The sequence below is a fragment of the Astyanax mexicanus genome, chromosome 18, assembly GCF_023375975.1.
Source record: "Astyanax mexicanus isolate ESR-SI-001 chromosome 18, AstMex3_surface, whole genome shotgun sequence".
NCBI classification, from domain to species: domain Eukaryota; kingdom Metazoa; phylum Chordata; class Actinopteri; order Characiformes; family Acestrorhamphidae; genus Astyanax; species Astyanax mexicanus.
The window spans coordinates 4,408,586-4,434,849 of NC_064425.1; the positions used below are offsets into that span (position 1 = coordinate 4,408,586).

Sequence of the window (26,264 nt, forward strand, 5' to 3'; positions counted from 1 at the left end):
TTATTTTACTTTAATCCTGGATATATGGAGATATTTGGAGTGCATTATTATTATTAGTATCATGACATTCTGGATCATTTCTGTTACAAATCTGATAAAATTCTTGTATATTTTATATCTGAGTTACGGGTGTGCCATATCATATCATATATGCAATAATAAAATTATTATATTTTTCATTTTGTTGCAGTAGTGTATTCTTGAAAGAATGTTTTAATTCAATGTTTGTCATATCGGCAAGATTATCGCTATTGCAAAAATACCAAGAAATATCGTGATATTTTTCAGAGCCATATCACCCACCCCTATAGGGTATCATTGCGAAAGTTCGTTTATTTCTGTAATTCTATTTAAACAGCAAATATATACTGTATTATGTAAATTTCTAACAAACAGATTGATCTATTTTAAGCATTTATTAAAAACATGGTTGTTTTATTCTATAAACTACGAAGAACATTTCTCCCAAATTCCAAAAAAAAAAATATTGTAGAAAATGAAGAAAAAGATGCAGAGCTTTCAGACCTCAAATAATGCAAAGAAAACAAGTTCATATTCATAAAGTTTTAAGAGTTCAGAAATCAATATTTGGTTGAATAACTCTGGTGGTTTTTAATTACAGTTTTTTCATGCATCTCGGCATCTTGTTCTCCTCCACCAGTCTTACACACTGCTTTTGGATATTTTTATGCCTTTACTCCTGGTGCAAAAATTCAAGCAGATGGCTTGTGATCATCCATCTTTCTCTTGATTATATTCCAGAGGTTTACAATTTGGTAAAGAAACTTATCTTTTTAAGTGCTCTCTCTTTTTTTCAGAGCTGTACACAGTAATAATGTAAAAACTAAATAGGTTAGAGTATAGCATTTTAAAGGCTAGCAGTATCTACAGCCTGTGCTTATATTTGCACTGTGGACGTATTGATGGAGATCATAAGAACCCTTCTTCCTGTTCAAATTCTCACAATTGTTCTTTTTATATATTTCTGTGTTTTTCATGGAAAAAAATTAAGAGATTAAGATTTATTTGCAGAAAATGAAAAATGTCTGAAATAATTCAAAGAAAACAAGTTAATATTCATAAAGTTTTAAGAGTTCAGAAATCTATATTTGGTGGAAAATTAAATCACAGTTTTCATGCATCTTGGCATCATGTTCTCCCCCACCAGTCTTGCACACTGCTTTTAGATCATTTTTCAAGCAGTTCAGTTTGGTTTGATGGCATGTGATCATCCATCTTTCTCTTGATTATATTCCAGAGGTTTTCAATTTGGTAAAATCAAAGAAACCCATAATTTTTAGGTGATCTCTTATTTTTTTGTCCAGAGCTGTATACAGTAATAATGTAATGATGGAAAAATGTAGCACAGCTAAATCACAAACACAAATAACTCTTTTCTAAAGGTTAAAGTAGATCATTTTAAAGGCTATCAGTATCTACAGCCTGTGCTTATCTCTGCACTGTGGATGTATTGATGGAGATCATAAGAACCCTTCTTCCTGTTCATCTTCTCACGATCGTTCCCTTTTATATATATATTGCTGTGTATTTTTTTTCACGTCGCAAGCGAGAGAAGAGAAGTGATGATTTAAAAGCGGTGGAATGCTCTTCGTTTTACTGGCGCATGCCTGCGCATCTCTCTCTCTATCTTTCTCTCTATCTCTTTTACTCTCTCGTTCTTTCTCTCGCGCTCTCAGCAGTGGCCTAATAAACTGCTTAACGCCTTTTTACGTGAGCCACTGACGCGGCTCTGATCTATGGAAAAAGGGAATTCGCGGTGCCCCAGTATTAGGAATTTATGAGTTTTGTCAGCATTCATTACTGCCATAGCCTGCAGGCAAAACAAAGAGAGACCCAACTGTCTTGGCTCTCTGTCCTCCTTTTGGCTCCCCAGAGGGTTCAATGGCACGGTGGTCACCTGCACAGCACACACACACACACACACACACCTATGCACGTGCACAGACACACACTCACACACACACACACACAGAATAAGGTTTGTGGTTGGCTGCTCTGATGTGCTGCTGGGATCAGGATGAGCTGCGGGCAGCCCTGTGCGACAGAATGACCTCAGGACACACAGCCGTCCACTGCACTGTATCTTAAATGCACTTGCATGATTTATTTAGGCCCCTGGAAGGCAGGAAAGGAAAGCCTCAGACATCCAGCTATTTTATCAGCTCCAGAAGAAGAGGCTTCAAATCCTGAACTGTCAAGAAGCAGGAAGGAAGAAGACATCCACTGACATCCACTGACAACTGAACTCAATACTAGTTCAATTCTATTCTATTTACACCAAGCTGTCAGTTTATTTGATACTTATCTTTTTCTTTTATCATTCAGTATCTGTTATATCATAAACGCTGGTTATTTATATATATATATATATATATATATATATATATATATATATATATATATATATATATATATAGTGTTGGGTACGTTACTTTGTAAAAGTAATTAGTTATAGTTACTAGTTACTTCTCCAAAAAAGTAACTGAGTTACTGAGTTACTCCACTATAAAAGTAACTAGTTACCAGTAAAAGTAACTATTGTGTAACTTTTGTGTTACTCACCCCCATAACCTTCTCAGACCGTGTTTCATAGGCCAGATGAATAGAGTGCACAACAGCAAAGACGAGTACCTGTATAGAGATTTTTCCATTAGAAATTTTTCGTTCAGGGACATAATGTGAACTCGACGTGCACATTTTAACCTTTGACCTCAGTGAGTTTGAAATAGTGTCGTATTTACATCTGGAAAAGGCTGTTTTACCACTGGAGTCCTCCTCACTCTCCATCTCTCACTATGCGCTGTAAACACCCGCCCACCTATTTTCTCTGATTGGCTGAAGACGTAATCTTACTATACCTTAGCCAATCATTGCTTAGGCGGTTATCTCATCCTCACTGTCGATTACATACCTGAACTGAGCCAGAGTTTGACCTGAGTTTGTCCAAATGGCCTATTTTAGCCATGCTGGAGCGCCGTACACGTTTTTAATCACAGTTTTTAATCATGCATCTTGGCATCTTGTTCTCCTCCACCAGTCTTACACACTGCTTTTGGATAACTTTATGCTGCTTTACTCCTGGTGCGAAAATTCAAGCAGTTCAGTTTGGTGGTTTGATGGCTTGTGATCATCCATCTTCCTCTTGATTATATTCCAGAGGTTTTCAATTTGGTAAAATCAAAGAAACTCATCATTTTTAGTGGTCTCTTATTTTTTTCTGAGGTGTATATTTAACAAACCTCTAACACTTTTATTTGTATAAAACTAAGGCTGTTTCATTTACATTATCCATACATGATCTTGGCCTTTAACAGAAGCCTGTCGATCAGACAGAAGAAGGTTGAGGATGAGTAACAGGTTCTGTCAAACTGCATTATTATATTACATTACATTACATTACATTACATTTGTCAGACGCTTTTGTCCAAAGCGACTTACAATAGTCAAGTACAATGTAAAATAAGTTTAAAGGTAAAACATCTTTGGATAGGGATAAAAGGAGGTCAAAGGGGAATAATAGGATAGAGGAGTGAAGGAGGGGAAGAAGGAAATGGGGTTAGAAGTAGTTAGTTTGTTAGAGGTGTTAGGAGAGTAAGAGCTCTTTGAAGAGCTCTGTCTTCAGGAGTTTATTAAAGATAGCGAGAGATTCTCCTGATCTGGTAGTGGAAGGTAGTTTGTTCCACCATTGGGGAACTCTGTATGAGAACAGTCTGGATTGCTTTGTGTGAATGTTTGGTAAAGCGAGGCGACGTTCATTGGAGGAGCGCAGCGGCCGGGAGGTAGCGTAAGTCTTCAGGAGTGAGTGCAGGTAGGAAGGAGCCTGTTCTGTCATCACCTTGTAGGCGATAGTAAGAGCTTTGAATTTGATGCGAGCATCTCCTCATTGTGAATCTCCTCATTGTGAATATACGGACGATAAACGATTAGGGTGGCATTAGAACATGGAGTTCAATCAGAACCGAGGCAATGAGTGGAGAAGTCAGTTGTCACTGACATGCGTGTGAAAGGCACTGGAGAAATGTGTGGAGAGCTAACACACCGTTATTGCTGTGATACAAAACCCTGGCACAGCATTTACCTGCGCTAACGAAGTTAAAGCAGGCGGGCTGCCACGGGTAATGATATCAGAAGAGAATTTGATGTGTGGAATTAACTTCTGTGGAAATAAACCTGGGTGGGAGATTTAAATGAGCGTCTAAATGCTAGCCGTGTACCCGGCTGAATGAGGATTGACACAAATGCTCGGAATATAGCGGTGAATAAATTGTGCGGTTAGATGGGATTCTGCCTGCTCTGGACCATCAAAGGTAAGTGTCACTTGCATACTGTGTGTGTGTGTGTGTGTGTGTGTGTGTGTGTGTGTGTGTGTGTGTATTGTGTATATGTGTATATTACATGTTTACAGGTGGCAGAGATATTACAGTGGGAATAAAATAGAAATGGATGTTTCAGGCAACAAAAATTCTCTCTAAAAGCTCCATGTGGAATGTGAATGAGTTTTATTTTTGGTTAAAAAAGCAGAAAGTTGTTTTTTACATCATACTTTATTTAATACAACAAGACCAAAATTAAGTTCCCTCATTAGTTTTTCTGTATATTTGATCTTATTGTAACGATGAATGAGAAGCTCAATCTCAACACTCAGTCCTGTTACCTAAATTAATTCTTAGATCTTATTTGTTTCCTCATGCTATTAGCATAGCCGCAATTTAGCTATTTTTCATGTTTTTGCTGATTTTATGCTAAAAACTCATTACTTTAACTTTAAGTCTTGTTCTTCAAAAAATAAAAAGTAACAGGAATGAGTATTGTCCCCTGGTTTATTGATGTTTTAATGTGAATATTAGTTCACTACTTTTTTCCAAGTTTGTTTGGTTCATCATTTATCCATTTGTTCAATAAATTGTATGACAATAAATCATAAATTAAGTTACATTTTAGCTTTGAGTCTTGTTGATAAGATAAAAATAGCTTTGCATCTTTTAGAAAAATACAATGTGCATGCATGTATAGTGATTTTTGTGTCATTAATGCCAATTATTTGATAATAAACGTCAAACGTTTAAAATCAGGTTTAAAATAAAGACTTTCTTGAGAGAAAATCTAAGGAATTAGAGGACTTGCTTTTAAACATGCTTTTTAAAGGTCACATGAGTTTTGGTAACAGGACTGAGAAAAATGTAACCAATAGTTAAATATATGTGTTATTATGTTCAGAGTTTAAAAAAGAAAGAAAAAAAGTTTAATTTGGAAGAGTTACAACAAGCTAATGGCACTCATTCAGTGGAATGGCCCACAATCATAAATAATGTGCAAAAATGAAAAAAGAAAAAGAATATTATGGGAAACAGAGTGTTTAATAATAATAATAATAATAATAATAATAATAATAATAATAATAATAATAATAATAATAATAATAATAATCTTATGAAGAAATAATAAACATATCCCACTTAAAACAAAACAATAAAAAATAAGACTAAATAACATCATATAATACCTTACAAATCCACATGCCCATCAAAAATAAAACATTATGATATTATATGAATGCTGTCTTTATTTCTTCTTTATTCTTTCTTCATTTTTCAGGTTGTTTATTGCAGATTCAGCATGAGAAGTATTTGAGAGGGGAGCCTGTTTGTTTGTCAGTGACTTTTTGAACCTTTTATTTATTTATGTACTTTATTAATGTTTTTTATGTACACTGTACATTGTTACAATTTATATACATTACTTGTTTATGTGCAATTTATATACATTGTACTTAATGGGTATTCACAAACATGAATTAAAAAACACTTATCTCCAAAACAGCAACTTTACAGGAGAGAGAAAAAACCTTGTCAGCTTTCAATGGAAGTTAATGTAAAAAGAGTTTATTTTAGGTCATTTTAAAGAGTTTCTATTGGTCTGTTCACTGTACACTGGCACAGTGTAAAGGACATTTTGTTTGTTCAAATAATGTAGTAAACTACAAAAAATTGAGATAATGCTTACTGTAATATATATATATATATATATATATATATATATATATATATATATATATATATATATATTTTTTTTTTTTTTTTTTTTGCCAAAATAAAGACCTTATATGATGAGTAAAATGTATAAAAGATTACATGTCTCTTTGTTCCCCTCAGTCTCTGCTCTCCACAGTGTAATTCCTTCACACGAGTACAGGGGGCGCTGTTTGTGCAGGAAAATGATCTGCAGTTGTGTAAGTTTCCAGTTACTGATAGAAGAGCCAGACTATGATTATAACAAACAACATATACAGTTCTGAAAAAAATTAAAGAGAGCACTTCAGTTTCCGAATCAGTTTCTCTGATTTTGCTATTTATAGGTTTTTGTTTGAGTAAAATGAAAATTGTTGTTTTATTCTACAAACTACAGACAACATTTCTCCCAAATTCCTAATAAAAAATATTGTCATTTAAAGCATTTATTTGCAGAAAATGAAAAATGGCTGAACAAAAAGAATGCAGAGCCTTCAGACCTCAAATAATACAAAGAAAACAAGATTATATTCATAAAGTTTTAAGAGTTCAGAAATCAATATTTGGTGGAATAACCCTGGTGGTTTTTAATCACAGTTTTCATGCATCTTGGCATCATGTTCTTCTCCTCCACCAGTCTTACACACTGCTTTTGGATAACTCTATGCTGCTTTACTCCTGGTGCAAAAATTCAAGCAGTTCAGTTTGGTGGTTTGATGACTTGTGATCATCCATCTTCCTCTTGATTATATTCCAGAGGTCAACTTGGTAAAGTCTTATGGTAAAGAAACTTATAATATTATAATTTTTTTAAATGTAGTAATTTAATTTACTTCCTAAAACGTTACGTGATACATTGTACTTTAAGTGAACAACTGTAATAGTTGTTTTTAAAACACTTTGATAAAAATGTACAAAAGTATATTTGGAAATAAGTATTTTAGAAGTATATTGAATTAAATTAAACTAAAAGTTTACTTCATAGTAGTCTATTTATTATAAAATTTACTATATTGTACTTTTTTTAAAGTAGGATCAAAGATAACTTTTAAACATTTAAAGAAAACATAATATTAATGTACTTTAAATATATTTTAAGTAAGTACATAAATCTGTTAGTATATTTACAGCATACTTAGACATTTCTCAATATGTTTTAAGTACCATTAAGTATATTTTTTTATCAGGATTGTGGTGGGATACATGTCTTTATGATTAAATTGAAACAATCTAAAGCAGCATAACTTCAGAATGTCAGGGTAAGTGGGTAAAGAAAACCTCTTGCAGAGTGAATAAGCATTAAGGCTGCATCAGAAAATCCTAATTACCACTTACAACATTGATAAGATGTCAACATTAAAAAGCACATTACATTCAAGTGCTTGTCAGAGCGACATTAAAAAAGTGAGGGATGCAAATATCAAATTTAACACTATTATGTCAAATTATGACTTGACAGTTATGGACTCATGTCTATCATACTTTTGACACCAATGCAAATGCAGCATTAAGTATATAAATTAAGCACAAACTGACTGTAAAGATGTTTTTTCTTCATTATTTTTCTCTTGCACAACGCTCAGAGTGGTCCAGCGGTCCAGGCGCTGCCATTATAATCAGGAGATCGCTGGTTCGAATCCTGGTCATGCAGTTTGCCATCAGCTGCCGGAGCCCTGAGAGAGCACAATTGATCTTGCTCTCTCAGGGTGGGTGCAGTAGATGGTGCTCTTTCCCCTCATCACTCCTAGGGTGATGTGGATCAGCACAAGGCTGCATCTGTGAGCTGATGTATCATAACCGAGTCGCTGTGCTTTCCTCTGAGGGAAAGGCAGCATAAGCTACAATTGGTCATTGTGTAAAATGGACCAGATAGGATGGTAGCATCATAGTTCTTTACGATCATAATAAGCACTTTTGCATTGTTGCAACAATATATGCAACAAACGATTTGATTGGTCTGAGGTTGCTAATGTTTAATGTAAGTGGGGTAAAGCGTCATAGGAAGTATGTCAGAGAAATTGTAACGTAAAATTAAGTCAAGTCAAGTAGTTTTATTGTCAGTACCGCATATGTACAGGACAAATTACGTTTTTCTCACTTACAAAGTTACCGCAAATACAGAAAAATATAAATAATATAAATATAAAAGAATTAGACACTAAATACAAGGTTGAAAACGATCATTGAGGTCAGTGATAAGCTTACAAATCAATTTTTACCTGCTCTTTCAAATGAAACATTTGAAAAGCTGTTAAAGCTGTTTAATTATCTAAAAGATGTCTGAATAAAAAAAAATCCTTACAATCAGTGTAAATATTTAATTATTAACTGCATTACTAATTATTCTATCAATATTCAGTGCAATGTTGTTACTTTCCTCTAACTGGTAATGCTTCAATTTGGATAATTCACTCATTTTTCATATATATATATATTTTTTAACATCTAAATAATTTATTACTTTTGAAAAACCAACACATAAAACATATAAAATAGTTTCACACAACATTCCAGTTTTGTTTTATTTTTTATTTTGCATGGTGTAAGTTGAATCATTTTATTTTATAAGTTGATCACACTAATTTAAGCAAGCAGAAAAAGTTTTGCACTGAAAAATTACTTTAAACTATTTTTCCAAGATCTTTAAACTTTAAAACGGGTCAATTTGACCTGTAACATAAGAGGAAGGTTAAAAAGGAACATTGTTTTTTTTGGAAATTCAGATGGTTATTCAGAGAAAACAGACATATGCTGGTCAAGTTATTTTACTGATACTATAAAAAGTCGAATAACTCCATAATAATTATACTTTTTCACATTTTCTGAACAAATAATTATTTACCTTATTCCATGCCAATTTCTAAAAAAAAAAAAAAAAAACATTATATCTTATACAAAGTTTATTTTATGGTCTTACAAGTTATTTATACACTTTTATTTTAGTGTTTTATTATTTGTTTTTTATTATTTTTTATTGAAAGCTCAATCAGCTTAAATTTAACTTAACAGATAAGATTGTAGCGTCAATTATTTATAATTTTATAGCCAATCACAATAAGTGCTCTGGCATCGTTGCAAAAAGACGTTCTGGCAACCTGGGGTGTGGCGTTGATAAGGTGGGCGGGGCATAGCGTCTGAGACAGGAAGTACGTCAGAGAAATCGTAAGGTACCTGAGGAGCAGCAAATTTCACTCAACACTAATGAGGGTCAAACAGCATTACAGAGGTAAGATAACCAACAAAACTAAACGTTTTTAAACAATGTTTTACCCGTTCTTTCAAAATAAACAGTAGGAATTTAAACAGGAACGTTGTTTCTTTAGTAATTCAGCTGTTTATCCAGAGAAAACACAGTAAAACACAGAAAACACAGAGGTAACTTAGCTAATAAGTCAGCCTTTTAGCATAGGGTGTGTTTGTTTGTTTGTTTGTTGAGCTGGATTTTTTTTTTTAAATCAGGGTTTTGATACTCTAGCTTTCATAATTCTGAAACAATTAGACTTTTTCACATTTTTTGTTAACAAATCATTATTTAATGATTTAACAAAATCTAACAAAAAGTAGTCTAGTTTTATTAGCTTATTTCTAATCCACTCATTGACATAACACTGTGTTTTATTTATTTATTTATTTTGAAAGCTTAATTTTCACACATGGTTTGTACTAATTGGTGTAAATTTGGGTGTGGCAATTTTTTTTCCGTACAAAACAATCAATTATCTATTTTTAATACGTGAATATTGTGACTCTGGCTCTGAATGTGACTCCTTTAAAGAAAAAGCCTTTATTGAACTCCCTGAAAAGTAAAATGAAGCCAGAGAAACATATTTTTTAAATGTCTTGCATTTAATATCTATTAAAAGTGAGCTACGTTTTTTTCTCTCTCCCCTTCTCCTGTTAATTTGCTTTGTTGGAGATACAAGTATTTTCAATGTGTGGAATTGTCAATAGGCATTTTATTTGTGATGCTTTAGGTTGTGGCTAAGGACTTTCCATACAAAACATTCAGTTAGCTGTTTTAGATTTACTAAATCTGAATATTATTACTTTTTTTGCTCTGAATGTGGCTCTTTTAAGAAAAAAATTAATGAGACTTTATTGAACTCACTGAGAAATAAAATGAAGCAAGAGAAACAGCTTGTTTAATTAAGTGTCTTGCATTAACCCTTTCGAATCTGAATTATTTTCCACTTAAAAACAAGATTCAGTAAAAAAAGAATACATGAATACGTTAAAATCAGACATTACTGTTTGTATTTTTATGTTAATTTCAGTAGAATCACTTGTTGTACTGTTAAATAACTTTTTTTTTTAGTTCACAGGGCATCCATAAGCAGTAATGTATAAACACATAATGCTGTCAAGTTTTACTTTATTAACAGAGTTGTATTTTTCCACTGCAGTGGGCGGGGCTAATATGCTGTTTGATTGACTTATTAATGTCTATTCTGATTGACAACAGGTCTCAACTTGTGTTCAGTGCATGAATACACAAGAAAAACGAAAGGAAGATAAGCTCAGCAGAAAGTGTGTTTTTTTTTGTCTCCCTCCTTTTCACCTGTTAATTTGCTTTGTTAGCAATACAGGGTGTTTAAAATGTGGAATTGTCAATATGCATTTTATTTGAGATGCTTTAGAATGGTAAACAATACTTATTGCCTGTTTTTGTCTTAAGAGCTCAATTTCCACACATGGTCTGTACTAATTGGTGTGTACTAATTGGGGCGAGGCTAAATGCTTTTCATATAAAACAATCAATTGGCTATTTTAATTTCACTAAATCTGGATATCATTACTTTTTTGGGGGGTTTTGAATGTGGGTCCTTTAATAAAAATAAATAACAAGACTTTATTGAACTTACTAAAAAATAAAATAAATGAAGAAAGAGCTTGAAAAAGCCTGTTTAATGAAATGTCCAGCATTAAATTTCACTTAGCACTAATAATAAGAGAGATAAGTGTTTCAATTGGAAACAACTAAGTGATATTTATTTATGAATTGTATTTTAAGCAATATGCTTTAAATTAACATTGTGTTTATAGAATATATATATATATATAGTATTATTAAATAAAAGTGCACATTAGTGTATTTTATCAGTAACACTAAGGTGTACACCTTAAGATGTATATGTGCATCAATATGCAAAGTAGTACATTTACAATATACTTCAAGTGTAATAAAAAGTGTTAAAAAATTTAGTTTTAGTTATTAGTTAAATTTAGTATGTATTTTAATTTTATTTTTTTTGTTTTATTATTACAAAGGTTTCTGTACAAAATAATTAAATATCTATTTTATTAAGTAAAGACTGTGAATGTTGCTCTGAACAACATTTAAAAAATAAATTACGAGGCTTTATTGAACTCACTGAAAAAAAATAAATAAATAAATAAAATAAAATAAATGAAGCAAGAGCTTGTAACAGCTGGTTTAATGAAGTGTCCATACATGGACATCCACTGGTCACCACCAGTCTAACAGCTCGCTCTCTCTCGCCCTCCCTCCTCTCCTCCCTCCCTCCCTCCTCTCCTCCCTCCCTCCCTCCTCTCCTCCCTCCCTCCCTCCTCTCCGCATCTCATTATCCTGAGCTGGGTCTGTAGGTGATTTAGCGCCGCCAGTCTGAAGCAGGTGTTCATCATGGCGAGCTCGACCAGCGGATCTCTCTGTGTTCCTCTGCTCCTCTCCCTGCTGTCTGCGGCTCTTCTGCCTGAAGGTAAGCCTCGGTTAAAGTTGATGGGAGTTAGCGGGGCTGAGGCTCGCTGTGCGCGCTGCTGGAGCTCGCAGGAGGCGGGGAGGGATGGATGGATGAAGGGATGGAGGGACGTGGCAGGAGCGCTGGTTTCTTCCACTAAACAAACCATGCGTGCGTTTGAGCGTCTGCGCGGCTGCGCGTTACTATGAAAAAAGTGGTTTGGATTGGTTTTCCAATCGTTCTGCGTTGTTCTGCGTTGTTCCGCGTTTTTTCAGCTCCTGTTCTGATTGAAACTTGGCTCTGAATATGGTTTCTGAGATGGTTTGCGCTCTTTTAGCTCTTTGGCTTGGAAAAGAATAAAACTCCTCCAGTTGGAGAGTAGACTGCTGACTGTAGAGATGCTGGTGCTCCATGCAGCAGGAGTAGTAGCAGTAGTAGTAGTAGGGTTTAGATGGAGTGAAGATAAATAAAGTGCAGAGAGAGAGAAAGGTGAACTAGTGCTGAGTGCCGGTGTTGTTGGAGCATTCACACTGCCATCGATCTTTGGGAATCGATTTCTTTTCCAGCGTAGTGGAGCTCTAAAAAGCTGCACACTTCATTGCAGCGAGGGAGGAGGCAGATCCAGCCTTTTTCTGAATGACTGTCCAGTAGTAGTTCACTGTCAAGATAGGTCTGGATGATGTGGACAAAGTTTGAATGCCAATATAGCCTGTATATTTCTTAATTTAGCTTTAAAAACTGTTAAGAATGCCAGCAATAGTAGATCCCTGCTGAAAGTTCAAGCTTATTGACCAGATTAGATTTAGATTGACCAGCATTGACCAGAGCATGTTTCTATTTGGATTTTTTGTGGTTAAAGATGGTCTACAAGCATGATGAAGCTGAACAAGCTAACCTAAATAACCAGAATAATCAGTATAACCAAGGTTGACTATGCTGGTTGATGAGCATGACCATCAAGACCAATGAGACCAAGTTGGTCAACCAGCTTGTCTAACATGGCCAAGCTAGATAGCCAGTATTACCATACTTATACTTATTTTGGTTAACCAGTTTTTTCCACGCTCATTGACTAGTAAGCCAAACAAACCAATTAAACTAAGCTGGTCACCAAGTTGGTTGACCAGCATGTCAATCATGACCAAGCATGTTAACCATAATTCAGCATACATACACTATGCTAGTCAAGCTAGCTAGCTTACCAGTATATTGTAGGTTTTAAGTGATGTATGTTTAGATTTTCAGCATGGCATGGCATCTCCAAACATAGACAATTACAAGCTAGATAACCAGTATGACCAAAGTTGAGCGTGCTGCTTGATTAGTATGACCATCAAGACCAAGTTGGTCAACCAGCTTGTCTAACATGGCCAAGCTAGATAGCCAGTATTACCATACTTATACTTATTTTGGTTAACCAGTTTTTTCCACGCTCATTGACTAGTAAGCCAAACAGCATACATACACTATGCTAGTCAAGCTAGCTAGCTTTCCAGTATATTGTAGGTTTTATGTGATGTTTTTTTTAGATTTTCTGCAGGGCATGGTATCTCAAAACAAATTATATGTAGCAATATACAAACTTGACGTTAAATTACTGTCCAGTAATTTACTGTCAAGATAGGTCTGGATGATATGGACAAAATTTGTATCCCAATTATAGCCTATATATTTCTAAATTTAGCTTGGAAAACTGTTAAGAATGCCAACAGTAGTAGATCGAAAGTTCAAGCTAATTAACCAGATAAGAATTAGATTGACCAGTTTAGGGTATGTTTCTATTAGATTTTTTGTGGTTTAAGCTGGTCTACAAGCATGATAAACCTGAGCAAGCTAATCAAAATAACCAGAATAACCAGTATAACCAAGGTTGACCATGCTGGTTGATGAGAATGACCGTCAAGACCAAGATGGTCAACCAGCAAGACCAATGAGACTTGAAGCCAAACAAACCACCTAGACCAAGCTGGTGACCAAGTTGGTTGCCCAGCATGTCAAGCATGACCAAGCATGTTGACCTTAATTCAGCATACATACACTATGCTAGTCAAGCTAGCTAGCTTACCTGTATATTGTAGGTTTTATGTGATGTATGTTTAGATTTTCAGCAGGGCATGGCATCTCCAAACATAGACAATTACAAGCTAGATAACCAGTATATCCAAAGTTGACCATTCTGGTTAACAAGCAAGACCAAGCTAGTTTAGCAGCAAGGCCAATTGACCATGCTCATTGACTATTAAGCCAAACAAACCACCTAGACCAAGCTGGTGACCAAGTTGGTTGACCAGCATGTCAAGCATGACTAAGCATGTTGACCATAATTTAGCACACATACACTATGCTAGTCAAGCTAGCTTTGCAGTATATTGTATGTTTTATTTGATGTTTGTTTATTTAGATTTTTAGCAGGGAATGGCTTCTTCAAACAAAGACAATTACAAGCTAGATAACCAGTATAACCATACTTGGCCATGTTGGTTGACCATCTTTTTCCAAACTCATTGGGTAGTAAGCCAAACAAACCACCTAAACCAAGCTGGTCACCAAGTTGGTTGACCAGCATGTCAAGCATGCCCAAGCATGTTGACCATAATGCAGCATGCATGCACTATTCTATTCAAGCTAGCTAGCTTTCCAGTAAATTGTAGGTTTTATCTGATGTTTTTTTTAGATTTTCAGCAAGGCATGTCATCTCCAAACATATTTTACGTCGCAATATACAAACTTTGACGTTAAATTACTGTCCAGCCGTGCTGCCAGATTGTCCAGTCTTCTATCTGGGGTCTCCTAGAGAGCTGACATTACCTGCTGTGCTCGAGATTAGACTCGGATGTTGTCCATCTCCAACCCATCCACTCCGTTCTAAAGGGGATCCACACCATCTGGCTTGTTGCGCCATTTTTTGGCGAGTCACTCTGCGTTATCCATCCGCTGCAGGACAGGGTGAACACCGCCGCGGCGTAGAGTGAACGTTTCACAGCTTCAGTAATTGGGCTTGGGGGATTCACTCCTTTGGCATCCCCATCCATCAACAGGTTTACAGAGAGAGGTGGGCTGAGAAAGCCTGTTTGAGGAGGAGGAGGCTGAGAGCTGCCCTCGAGTGTTCGCCTCTCTCCTGGGTTTGAGCACCAGCAGATCATGAGGGAATCCAGGCTGTTGTTAAGTTCTTGAGGAAGGGTTAAGCTGCACTGTGGAGTGTCTGATGGAGAGAGAAACCTCATGTTAACCTGATTTTCTTTGAGAGTGAGAGATTTCCAGGCTTCCTGACACCATGGTTTCCTTGTAGAACCTTCTGTGTTATCCAAAAGGTAATGATGGTGGTGTGAAGTTCCTTAAGATGGTTTTAAGCTGCATTATGGAGTGTTTGTGACAGGAATAGGTTTTACAACATCCTGGTTTCCTCCAGAAGTCTCAGGAGGAGACTTCATATAATTAATGCAAATATTTTGCAAGTATTGATTTTCAAAAATAGTATAAATATTTAAATATTAGTTTAGATTAGTCAAGATTGTGTGCATATCATAGTATTGTTTACTGTTGTTTAAACTCTGCCCACTAGATGGCAGTGGTTGGATCCCACTTTACTGATTGGATAAAAAAAAATATATATATATAAATAAAATCTCCATATGAAGGGCTAATAAGTCCTATCCCTTCCCCTAACCTACCCCTCCAGCCTAACAAGAATCAGGACATCCCTACCCCTTGATGTGCATGTTAGTGGTAGGGCCAAGGTGTGAAATGGGATTAGGCTTAAATAGGTTATTTTTGTTTTTAAAAACAGATTTTACATTGTTAACATGTATAGATGTATAAATGAGCAAATACTGTGTTTTTTAAAGTTTGACCACACTCTAGTTTCACCTCACAAGTGAGGGAAATGAGGTTTTCCATCATACTGGTGCCTTAAATAAACAAACAAGCAAACAATCTCTCAAACGTGTGACTGCAGGAGCGTGATTCATGCAGAGCATCCCTCTGTTTTGCGACCCAGTCATTTCCCTGACAGCTCTCTAAATTCTCCATGCTTTTCTTAATTAGTGCAATAAAGCAAACTGTTTACCTCCACCACACTCGTGGATATGGGACGCCTTTGGGCTCACCACGGATAATTGGAGCTGTGCATCTTCAAAGAGAGCAGAAGGGTCCCAAAAACAGTGCATTCTCCCATCATAACCGGGGACTGCCTTTAGATACGAGCAGACACGTGGCTTACGAGCAGTCGCGTTACTCACGTTTACACAGATCAGATGATGCTATTTCAACAAGTGGATCGCACACATGAGGAATTCCCTGCTGGCGAGTGAGCGCACGTGTGTGTGTGTGTAACATGGAACACATGTTTCACATGTGCAGCAAATAAGCCTATCATTGCTGCCATGCAGAAACCTTGTACCTCATTTTTTTTTTTTTTTTTTTTTTTTTTTTGCATTTTTCTTGCATAATTTGAATTTTAGCATGCACAGAACTGCTCCAAAATATTTATTAGATCTAAATATTTTTTTTATTTTACACTTTTTAATTTTTTTTACACTTATTTTAATAAAAAATTGCAGTGACACCTTTAGGGGGCAGTATTGAGTAATGTTTGCTCTAACAGCTGCTGTAACACCTTTAGAAAGAGGTATTGATTGAGTAAAGTAAATTTTAGTAACAGATCTAGTAACAGATGCTGTAACATCTTTTAGAGGCTGCTATTGAGTAAGATTGGTTCATGTGTTGATGCTGTAGCATTTTTAGATGGTGGTTTTGGGTACTGTTTATACTTAAAACACCTGTAACACATTTAGAGAGTGCTGTATCACCTTTATCTGATGGTTGTGACTGTTATTATGACTGAAGTTATGTCTGTTCTGACAGATGCTGTTACACCTGGAAGTGGTTTTGATTGAGCAACAGTTGTAATATTTGTTTTAACAGGTGCGATAACATGTTTAGAGGGCGGTATTGAGTAATGTTTGCTCTAACAGGTGCTGTAACACCTTTAGAAAGTGGGATTGATTGAGTAATGTTTGTTTTAACAGATGCTGTAACACCTTTTAGAGGCAGCACTTGAGTAAGATTGGTTCATGTGTTGATGCTGTAGCATTTTCAGATGGTGGTTGTGGATAACGTTTATACTTACAGGTGCTTTAACACATTTAGCAGATGGTGGTTGTGAGTAATGTTTGTTGTAACAGGTGCTGTAGCACCTTTATCTAATGTTTGTGACAAGTTTTGTTTGTCCTAACAGATGCTGTTACACCTAGAAGTGGTTTTGATTGAGCAACGGTTGTAATATTTGTTTTAACAGGTGCGATAACATGTTTAGAGGGCGGTATTGAGTAATGTTTGCTCTAACAGGTGCTGTAACACCTTTAGAAAGTGGTATTGATTGAGTAATGTTTATTTTAACAGATTCTGTAACATCTTTTAGAGGTCACTATTGAATAAGATTGGTTTGTCTTGTTGCTGTAACATTTTCAAGTGGTGGTTTTGGGTAACGTTTGTTCTGAGGTGCTGTATCACCTTTATCTGATGGTTGTGAGAAGTGGTTTTGATTGAGCAACAGTTATCTGTTTTAACAGGTTGAATAACATGTTTAGAGGGAGGTATTAAGTAACGTTTGTTTTAACAGGTGCTGTAACACCTTTAGAAAGTGGTATTGATTGAGTTGTGTTTGTTCCAACAGTAAATAAAGTTTGTTTTAACAGATGCTGTAACATCTTTTAGAGGCCGCTATTGAGTAAGATTGGTTCATGTGTTTCAGTTTTCAGATGGTGGTTGTTGTCATGGTGAGTACAGAATGCAGACACGTGCAGATACTGATAAAAGTTTGTTTATTATAAAATAAACGGATGTAAAACGTAGTCGGTACAGAAACAATGGGTAATCACCAATAACAGGAGCAATGTAGACAAAACCATACCATAAACGAGAGACAGTCCAGAGTTCATACACGAGATATCCAATGTCAGAGGTAATCCAAGCGGCAGTAGTGAAAACACAGTCCAGGTAATACACAAACAATCCAGTATCAGAGGCAAAGGCAATAATCGGCGTCGAGAAAACAAAAGCAAGGTCATACACAAGATAAACTGAGACAAGAGAAATAGAAACGCTTTGTAATGAGGAGAACCTACAATACGCGGCGTGGGTGTTTGTGTGGAGTGCTCTTGTATAGTGCCAGTAATCAGTATTTGGGACTTCCTGGAAGAAGCAGGCGAGGTGTCACGTGATCAGGTGAGTGCGTGATGTCAGCGGGTGGTGCATTCTGGGTGGTGTAGTTGTTGACCTGAGAACCTCCGTTGGAGCTGGGTGTGGAAGGGACAGAGGAGCTAACAGCACCAGACGTGACAGTTGTGGGTAATGTTTGTTGTAATAGGTGCTGTAACACCTTTATCTGATGGTTTTAAGTAATGTGTTTTTTTTACAAAAGGTGCTGTCTTTACATCTTTAGAAGGTATTTGTGAGTAACATGTTTCTAACAGGTACTGTAACACCTTTAGAAAGAGGTATTGATTGTGTAATGTTTGTTTTAACGGATACTGTTACATCTTTTAGAGGCTGCTATTGAGTAAGATTGGTTCATGTGTTGACGCTGTAGCATTTTCAGATGCTTGTTGTGGGTAATGTTTATACTTAGAGGTGCTTTAACACATTTAGCAGATGATTTAGAGTAATGTTTGTTGTAACAGGTGCTGTAACACATTTATCTGATGGTTGTGTCAAATTATATACAGATGCTGTTACAACTAGAAGTGGTTTTGATTGAGCAACAGTTGTAATATTTGTTTTAACAGGTGCTGTAACACCTTTAGCTGATGGCTATGAGTAATATTTGTTGTAACACGTTTAGAGGGCAAAAATGAGTAACGTTAGTTTTGATTAATGTTTAAATGTGTTACTAAACACATTTAGAAACTACAAACATTACTCATTGCACAATATTGGGGAAAAAAAAAATCTCACATTGCTAAATTTGTTGTTTTGCAAACCTCTGGAATATAACCAAGAGGAAGATGGATGATCATAAACCATCAAACCACCAACCTGAACTGCTTGAATTTTTACACCAGGAGTAAAGGCATAAAGTTATCCAAAAGCAGTGTGTAAGACTGGTGGAGGAGGAGAACATGATGCCAAGAAGCATGAAAGCTGATTAAAAACCACCAGGGTTATTCCACCAAATATTGATTTCTGAACTCTTAAAACTTTATGAATATGAACTTGTTTTCTTTGCATTATTTGAGGTCTGAAAGCTCTGCACCTTTTTTGTTATTTCAGCCATTTCTCATTTTCTGCAAATAAATGCTCTTAATGAGAATATTTTTATTTGGAGTTTGGGGAAAATCTCAGTAATTTATAGAATAAAACAACAATGTTCATTTAAGAGTTCAGAAATAATTTTTTGGTGCAATAACCCTTGGTGGTTTTTAATCACAATTTTTTTATGCGTGTTGGCATCATGTTCTCCACCTCCACCAGTCTTACACACTGCTTTTGGATAACTTGGTGCAAAAATTCAAGCATCTTCCTCTTTACACCGGAGTTCTCCTTTAACACCAAACGCTTTGGTCTCCTTCTAAACGTCTTTGAATGCGTCCTTTGCACTGTCCATCATCTCGTCAGACACGAATCAGTGCCATCACTATAATGACAGCTAGGGGTGTGACGAGATCTTGCGAGTTTAAAACGTGACGATATTTCTCGTCAAGCTTAAACCTGCCTCGCTCTTTAAGAGGGATCTGGCAACCCAGTAGCGATAGCAGCGAGTGTTTGGTGGCTGAGCAGTGAGAGCAGCTCTCAGCAGAAGAGGAAAATTCAGGTATTTGTATAGAAGATGCTTCTGCTACTTTTAAGTTGTATGTCCGGCTGCATTTTGGCTGCAGTGGAAACAATAAACGGTAACAGAGTGACCAACAAGACACAAACCATATATAAATACTGTAAGTAAATCCTACACGTGTAGGATGTACACATGTTCTGTCTCTGTTTGCACTTCAAGCATAGTCTTAAAATGACTGGTTATGGTTATGCATAGTTAAATTACAAGAGATTTAGCAGAAAAAAACACAAACCATAGGCTTAATATGACTGGATGTGGTTTTTTGTTTATTGTTTGCACTATATAAGAACTAGAAAAGTTGTATTTTTATTTTTTATTCTTATTCTTATTTTTCTTATAAAATCAATGTGTGAAAGAAACCAGTCTGTTAAAGCTCCACTAGGTAGGATTGAGATTTTTCGCTCGTGGGCTCCCCCTACACTTGTAGAGTGTAATAAATGTTTCAGGCGTGTTTTAGTTTCTCTTTCTCGTTTTCTGGCTTTCACAGACATATTCGGTCTCTTTCCAGCTTCTGCCAGATTGTCCGTATGTTAGTTTGTAAAGAATGAACCAGTAGTTCTTGTAGAACTGTTAAAACTAAAGGTCGGAAAGCAGGTCGCAGTTCTCGCGAGCGTTGGTCGTGGCCGCTGTGGAAAACTTATAGTCTGGTTTGAGCTCAGAGGAGCTCCGGCACAGACACGAGAGCACCGCTATTCCTCCTATTACACCTCAATGCAGCGCTGCAGTGAGTTTCAAGCTGTAATTTTACTTCTTTAAAAAGATAAAAAACCAAGGAAATCCTACCTAGTGCTGCTTTAAGTTTGCGATATAGGATTTTGTCAAATAAAACTAGTTTTCAAGCCATTTTTCATTTTAGACGTTTTCTTTCTTCGTCTCGTCACACCCCTAATGACAGCACGTGCTGGCGTGGACGTGTATTGTGTGTCGTGCCTTTTTGTAAAGCAGGCAGATTTTTAATTTGGATTAGTTCCAGGCCGTGTGTCTGATTAGTGTAAAGAATGAGATTCGTATCCTGGAAACATCGCACAGCTATTGCATCACAGACTCTCTCTTCTGTGGCTCTGACAGCGCTAGGATGCTCGCTGAAGAAGCGCAGCGCACTGACGCACGCCGCCAATTAATTATGAGCTGTTTTTTCTCTTCTTTTTCATTTTTTTCTCAGATGCCTTTATATAGTCTTGCCCAAATCGAGCTGCGCAATAATCCTTTAACTCATATCTGCGCTGGAGAGATCTGGGAGCATTACGATTCTGACAGGAACGTCTCAATCAATATTTCATTCATTTCTCCGTTGCTGTGAAAGAGTGCGGTTGTGCAGCATTATGTAAACTCCGTTACGTAACAGACATTAGACAGATGTCTCAGATTCTACGTCTTTAGGATTTAGATGTGGGAGGGAGGAGGAAACATCTAAGAAATCTGCGCCGTTCTTTGGTCTCAATACTCAGTCGATTTACTGCGTAGGCCCACATTTCTGAAAGATCAGGGTAGCTTTTTAATCACCCACCTGTTACTTTTGAAATTAATAACAACTAATAATCCGGCGTGATTTCTGCACTGATGAGATCGCCCACGTTCTGTTTAGATCAACATCACTCACAGCAATAATTCAGCATTCTATTTCAGGCCATACGATTTTTTAGCTCATTAGATTTGCATTATCCCCTGACTTATAAGCCGTTCTCTAATTGCTAAATAATGGACAGTGCTACATTATGGTCAGAGCAGATGCTAATGTTGTTGGAGGAGGAGGAGGAGGAGGAGGGAGGGAGGGCTAGTCGTGATTAACTTGCCGGGAAAATATGTTAAAAATGGTGCTTTCAGAAATATCACTTGTTCATAATAGGTCAGCATGCATTAGCTTATCTGTGATTGGGGCTATTTGCCTTGCTGTTCTCGCAGTACAGTGTCCTCATTAAATGGAATAAAGCACTGAAAAAAAATCACATTTATATTGAATTATCCTGATTTACAGATGTTATCAGCTGCTTTAAATATAAATTTAATAAGTTTTATATACAGTACCAGTCACCAGTCAAAAGTCTGTACTCTTTTTTATGATTATTTCCTGTGTGGGAAAAAAATAAGAGACTACTTAAAAATTGAGTTTCTTTGTTTTTACCAAATTAAAAACCTCTGGAATATAATCAAGAGGAAAATCGATAATGATCACAAGCCATCAAACCAAACTGAACTGCTTGAATTTTTGCACCAGGAGTAAAGCAGCACAAAGTTATCCAAAAGCAGTGTGTAAGACTGGTGGAGGAGGACAAGAACATGATGCCAAGATGCATTAAAACTGTCATTAAAAAACAGGGTTATTCCAGTACCAGCACTTCATTTTTTTAACTTTTAAACTAGTAATAATTTGAAGCACTTCCCACATTTTTACACAATGAGAACAGTTACTGCTGCTTTCTAAGAAATCTATTTTATATTAGATTTTTTCAGCAGTGGGCCGTATGTTTGATCAGTAATGAAAGATGAGTAAGCTACAGAAACAATGAGTACGCTCAAAATCTGAACTCAACCTTGGTCAAGTAGAATATAAAACAGCAGCTTATCAATACTCCTGTTCTATTATACAACAGAGTTTTGACTCATACCTACTTGTATATTTTTATGTCTGCAGCTATAAATATGTGGGCAACCTTTCAGTTGTACAGTCTAATAAAAAAAAAATTATTAAAGGACCCGTATCATGTAAAGCTTTTATTTTAAGTTCAAGTTTGTATAATAATAATAACAATAATAATAATAATAATAATAATAATAAATTTTTGTACGCTATGGCTAGGGGCCATATCATATCGTACGCAATAATATCCCCAACATTTTTAAATATGGTGAACAAAATTATACCCTAAAATTGCGTGCCATATCACCCTCCTCTAATTTTCACATCAGAAAAGAAAATTCACACTATTGTCTTTTCCTATTATATATCTACTAGAGACAGATTGTATCTGTCAAGTATCATTTATTTTATTTTAATCCTGAATATATGGAGATATTTGGAGTGCTTATTATTATTAGTATCATGACATTCTGGATTGTTGACTTCTGTTACAGATCTGATAAAATTATTTTATTTTTAATATCTCACGGGTGTGCCATATTATATCATATTGTATGCAATAAAATAAAAACAATTTAATTTTCACTATTTAGTGTATTCTGAAATATATATATATATGTATTTTAATTAAGTGTTTTGTCATATCATTAAGAGTATTGTTATAAGAGCATGTTAATATATGTGTATGTATATGTATGTGTGTGTGTATATATATATATATATATATATATATATATATATATTAAATAAACTAATTGTTTTAAGTCAATACTTGAAACAAACTGTTGAGTTGAGTTATCGTTGTGTAAACAAAACTTAGTTAAGTTTAATGAACCTGAAATGAGTTATCATTTTGCTTTGACTCGGTTAAGTTGAGCCAATAGATAATGTTTTTACAGTGTTGGTTGAAAATTGTATAAACTCTGTATTTAACTAGTTAGGCCTGAATTAGCTTGTTTGCAATCAGTATTGATTTGTTTGTTATAACTCCCATAATCCAGCATCTTTTTCCCCTCTTTTGTTCCAGTTCCAGTTGTCCAGTGGAGTTTTGAATGTTTTTGTGCATTTGAATGAAGTGTTTTCTATTAATACATCCAGCCAAATTCATTCATATCAGTGTAAAATGCGACTGCCCACATCTGTGCTAATTTGCTGCAAACAGGGGTTGAGAAAATGGGCATGTAAAATGAATTATGACTGTTTGGAACGTAAACTAATTAAAATGTGGACAGTTGGGGCTCGGGGGCAAATGAAATAAATTAAAATACAAAGACAATAGTGAATGTGGGCGTATTTACTTAAAGTTAGACCTGAATGGGCTTGTTTGGGCTGGTTAGGCTGGTGAATGAGCTGATTTCTGATCAGGTTACTGGAGCTCCAGGTTTTTATCATGTGGCAGTTCATCTTCTTTGTGTAATCTTTAATTTTTTTTCTTGGTTGTTTTTATTATTATTATTATTATTTTTAATTGCCTAAAATTACATGAGGAACAAAACCTTATGTTCAGTAAAATTTTAATAAAAGGTGGCCAAACACACGACTGACACACGTGGATACCAAACACACAGTTTATTAAGTAAAGGATTAAACTTGTAGGAATAGTCAGGGACAGGCAAGATCAGTAAATCAGTAACCACAAGGCAGCATGAACAAACAACATAGACAAGGAGGTCATAACAAAGGAAAAATAGATTCAATACCAGACAACGAGAGACTGAAACAATGGGCTATTTACACTAGAGGAGCCACGTGAACCTAATTAGAAGGCCGGCGAGTTAGAATGCTGAAGCATCACATGATCAGGCATGTCCGGGAAGTTAGGTGCAGGTGTATCCTGGGAAATGGAGTCTTTTGATATAAAGAACTTACAGTTTCAAATTGTATAAAAAAGTGAAAAGTACACAATACAATGTTTTTGTTCAAAAGGTAATCTTTATTTGATAATAAAGGATAAACAGGTGGAGAAAACGGGCAAAAATATTTGTTTCTCTCCCTTTATCAAACAGATTAACAGAATGTAACCATAAGAGAAATGCAATTTTGTGCTTGAACCCACAGGTCTTCCCTGTTATTCATTCATGATGACAGTGTGCGAGTTGTTGTTTTGGTGCACTTGTGAGCGAATGCCTCTTCACTGACTCATGTAACACACTAACACACACTAACACACACTAACACACACTAACACACACTAACACACACTAACACACACTAACACACACTAACACACACTAACACACACTAACACACACTAACACACACTCACTCACACTCACTCACACTCACTCACACTCACTCACACTCACTCACACTCACTCACACTTACACAAACACACACTGAGAGAGCCATGGCCATTGGACACTGTATTCTAGCCTTACTGAATGACCTGTAGTAATCAGAACTTGGCCTGTACTAGTGGACAATATAACAAAAAATTATATTGCGATATATTCCTTAATTTTGGTCGATACAATATAATTTCAGTGATGATATAAACACTTTGAAGGCCTCAGAAAAACTGCTAAGAATCCCTGCAATGGAAATCTGTACACTACTGCTGTCTGAAAAATTTATTTAAGTCTTTGAAGCATCCTCTCACAAAAAAACTATATAATACTTTAGAAATAAAGTATTATATTATAAAATAAACCAATGCTCACTTTTATTTGCAAGTAGCTTTTATACACAAATAAAAACAAACATGACATATAGCCTATGCACATATTACCAATATAAATTGTAACTTTAAATTACAATAGAGGCAGAGCTTCCTATACTTTTGTAAATAAATTTAACCGATTAAAAAGTTAAATTAATAAATAAAAAAGTGCTTCAACCAGGATAAAGAATACAAAAAGCCTTCATATACATAAATGGAACATATTTTCATCAAATAAACAAACCTATAGGCTGTATCAACTATAAATAACGTATTTAATAACATAAGCTACAAAAGTGCTTCAGCCAGAATAAGGAACATTTTGTATGTAGTGGAATTGATTTAGCTGGTGGAACATATTAGATCTATTACCGCTGCTGGTCAGCTCAACTCTCCAGCACAATCTGCAGAAAGCTGAAGTCTGAAGTTTGTCAGACCTTCAAAAGCCGAACCCAATCCTCACGACTGAATTAAACCTGCCCCCCTCAACTATCTTGGACTATCTTGGAAGCTTTTGTTTTGCTGTCAGGAACAATTATTTTCCATCTAAAATGTCCCGCGCTAAAGCCAAACAGAGCCGAGTGGAGCAAAGCTGAGCCTAGCCTAGCCTAGAATATCGTAGCCTATAGCCTTGCCTAGCTGGCTGCATGCTTGTGTGATTACGTCATCATGCACTGACGTAGCCCGGCTACAGAGGCTGATTGTGTTCAGCACTATTTTAATACAGCAAACTGACAGCAGTAAAAACGTCTGTCCGTGAAAGATTCTGTGAATAATACATATCGAAATACCACAAAAATACAGCAGCAAGTCTGGTCTTCAACCAGCCAAAACGGGCTCATCTCATCCCACTGCTCATTGAGCTCCACTGGCTACCACATTGCTGTTCGTGTCGTATTTAAAGCTCTTATAATCGCCTACAAAGTGATGACAGAACAGCTCCTTCCTACCTGCACTGATCACTACTGAGGGCTTACGTTACCTCCTAACCTCCAGTGAACGTCGCCTAGCTTTACTAAACATTCACACAAAGCAAAGAACAATCCAGACTGTTCTCATACAGAGTTCCCCAATGGTGGAACAAACTACCTTCCACTACCAGATCAGGAGAATCTCTCACTATCTTTAATAAACTCCTGAAGACAGAGCTCTTCAAAGAGCTCTTACTCTCCTAACACCTCTAACTAACTAACTACTTCTAACCTCATTTCCTTCTTGCCCTCCTTTACACCTCTATATCATTATTTCCCTTTGACCTCCTTTAGACCCTGTCTAAAAAATGTTTTACCTTAAACTTCTATTACTTGTGTACTTCACTATTGTAAGTCGCTTTGGACAAAAGTGTCTGCCAAATGTAACGTAATATAATATAATGTATTGTAATGTAAAAAATGATAACACTATTAAAATTAATTTATCGCTATTGAAATGCGATAAATACCATTTATCGAATTATCGTCCAGCCCTAGC

General features: G+C 35.8%; 1 protein-coding gene across 3 annotated transcripts in view; it reads left to right on the forward strand.

Annotated features, from left to right (window-relative positions):
• Nucleotides 1-9,122: 9,122 nt before the first annotated feature.
• The window catches only part of cadm1b (cell adhesion molecule 1b), a 364,886-nt gene continuing 347,744 nt past the window's right edge, over nucleotides 9,123-26,264 (forward strand). For all 3 annotated transcript variants that reach the window (XM_022674840.2, XM_022674847.2, XM_022674842.2), the window contains exons 1-2: nucleotides 9,123-9,255; nucleotides 11,634-11,746. In XM_022674840.2, the coding sequence (XP_022530561.1) occupies nucleotides 11,671-11,746 (76 nt within the window). In that variant the 5' untranslated portion in view covers nucleotides 9,123-9,255; nucleotides 11,634-11,670. The remainder of the gene's footprint in view (nucleotides 9,256-11,633; nucleotides 11,747-26,264) is intronic.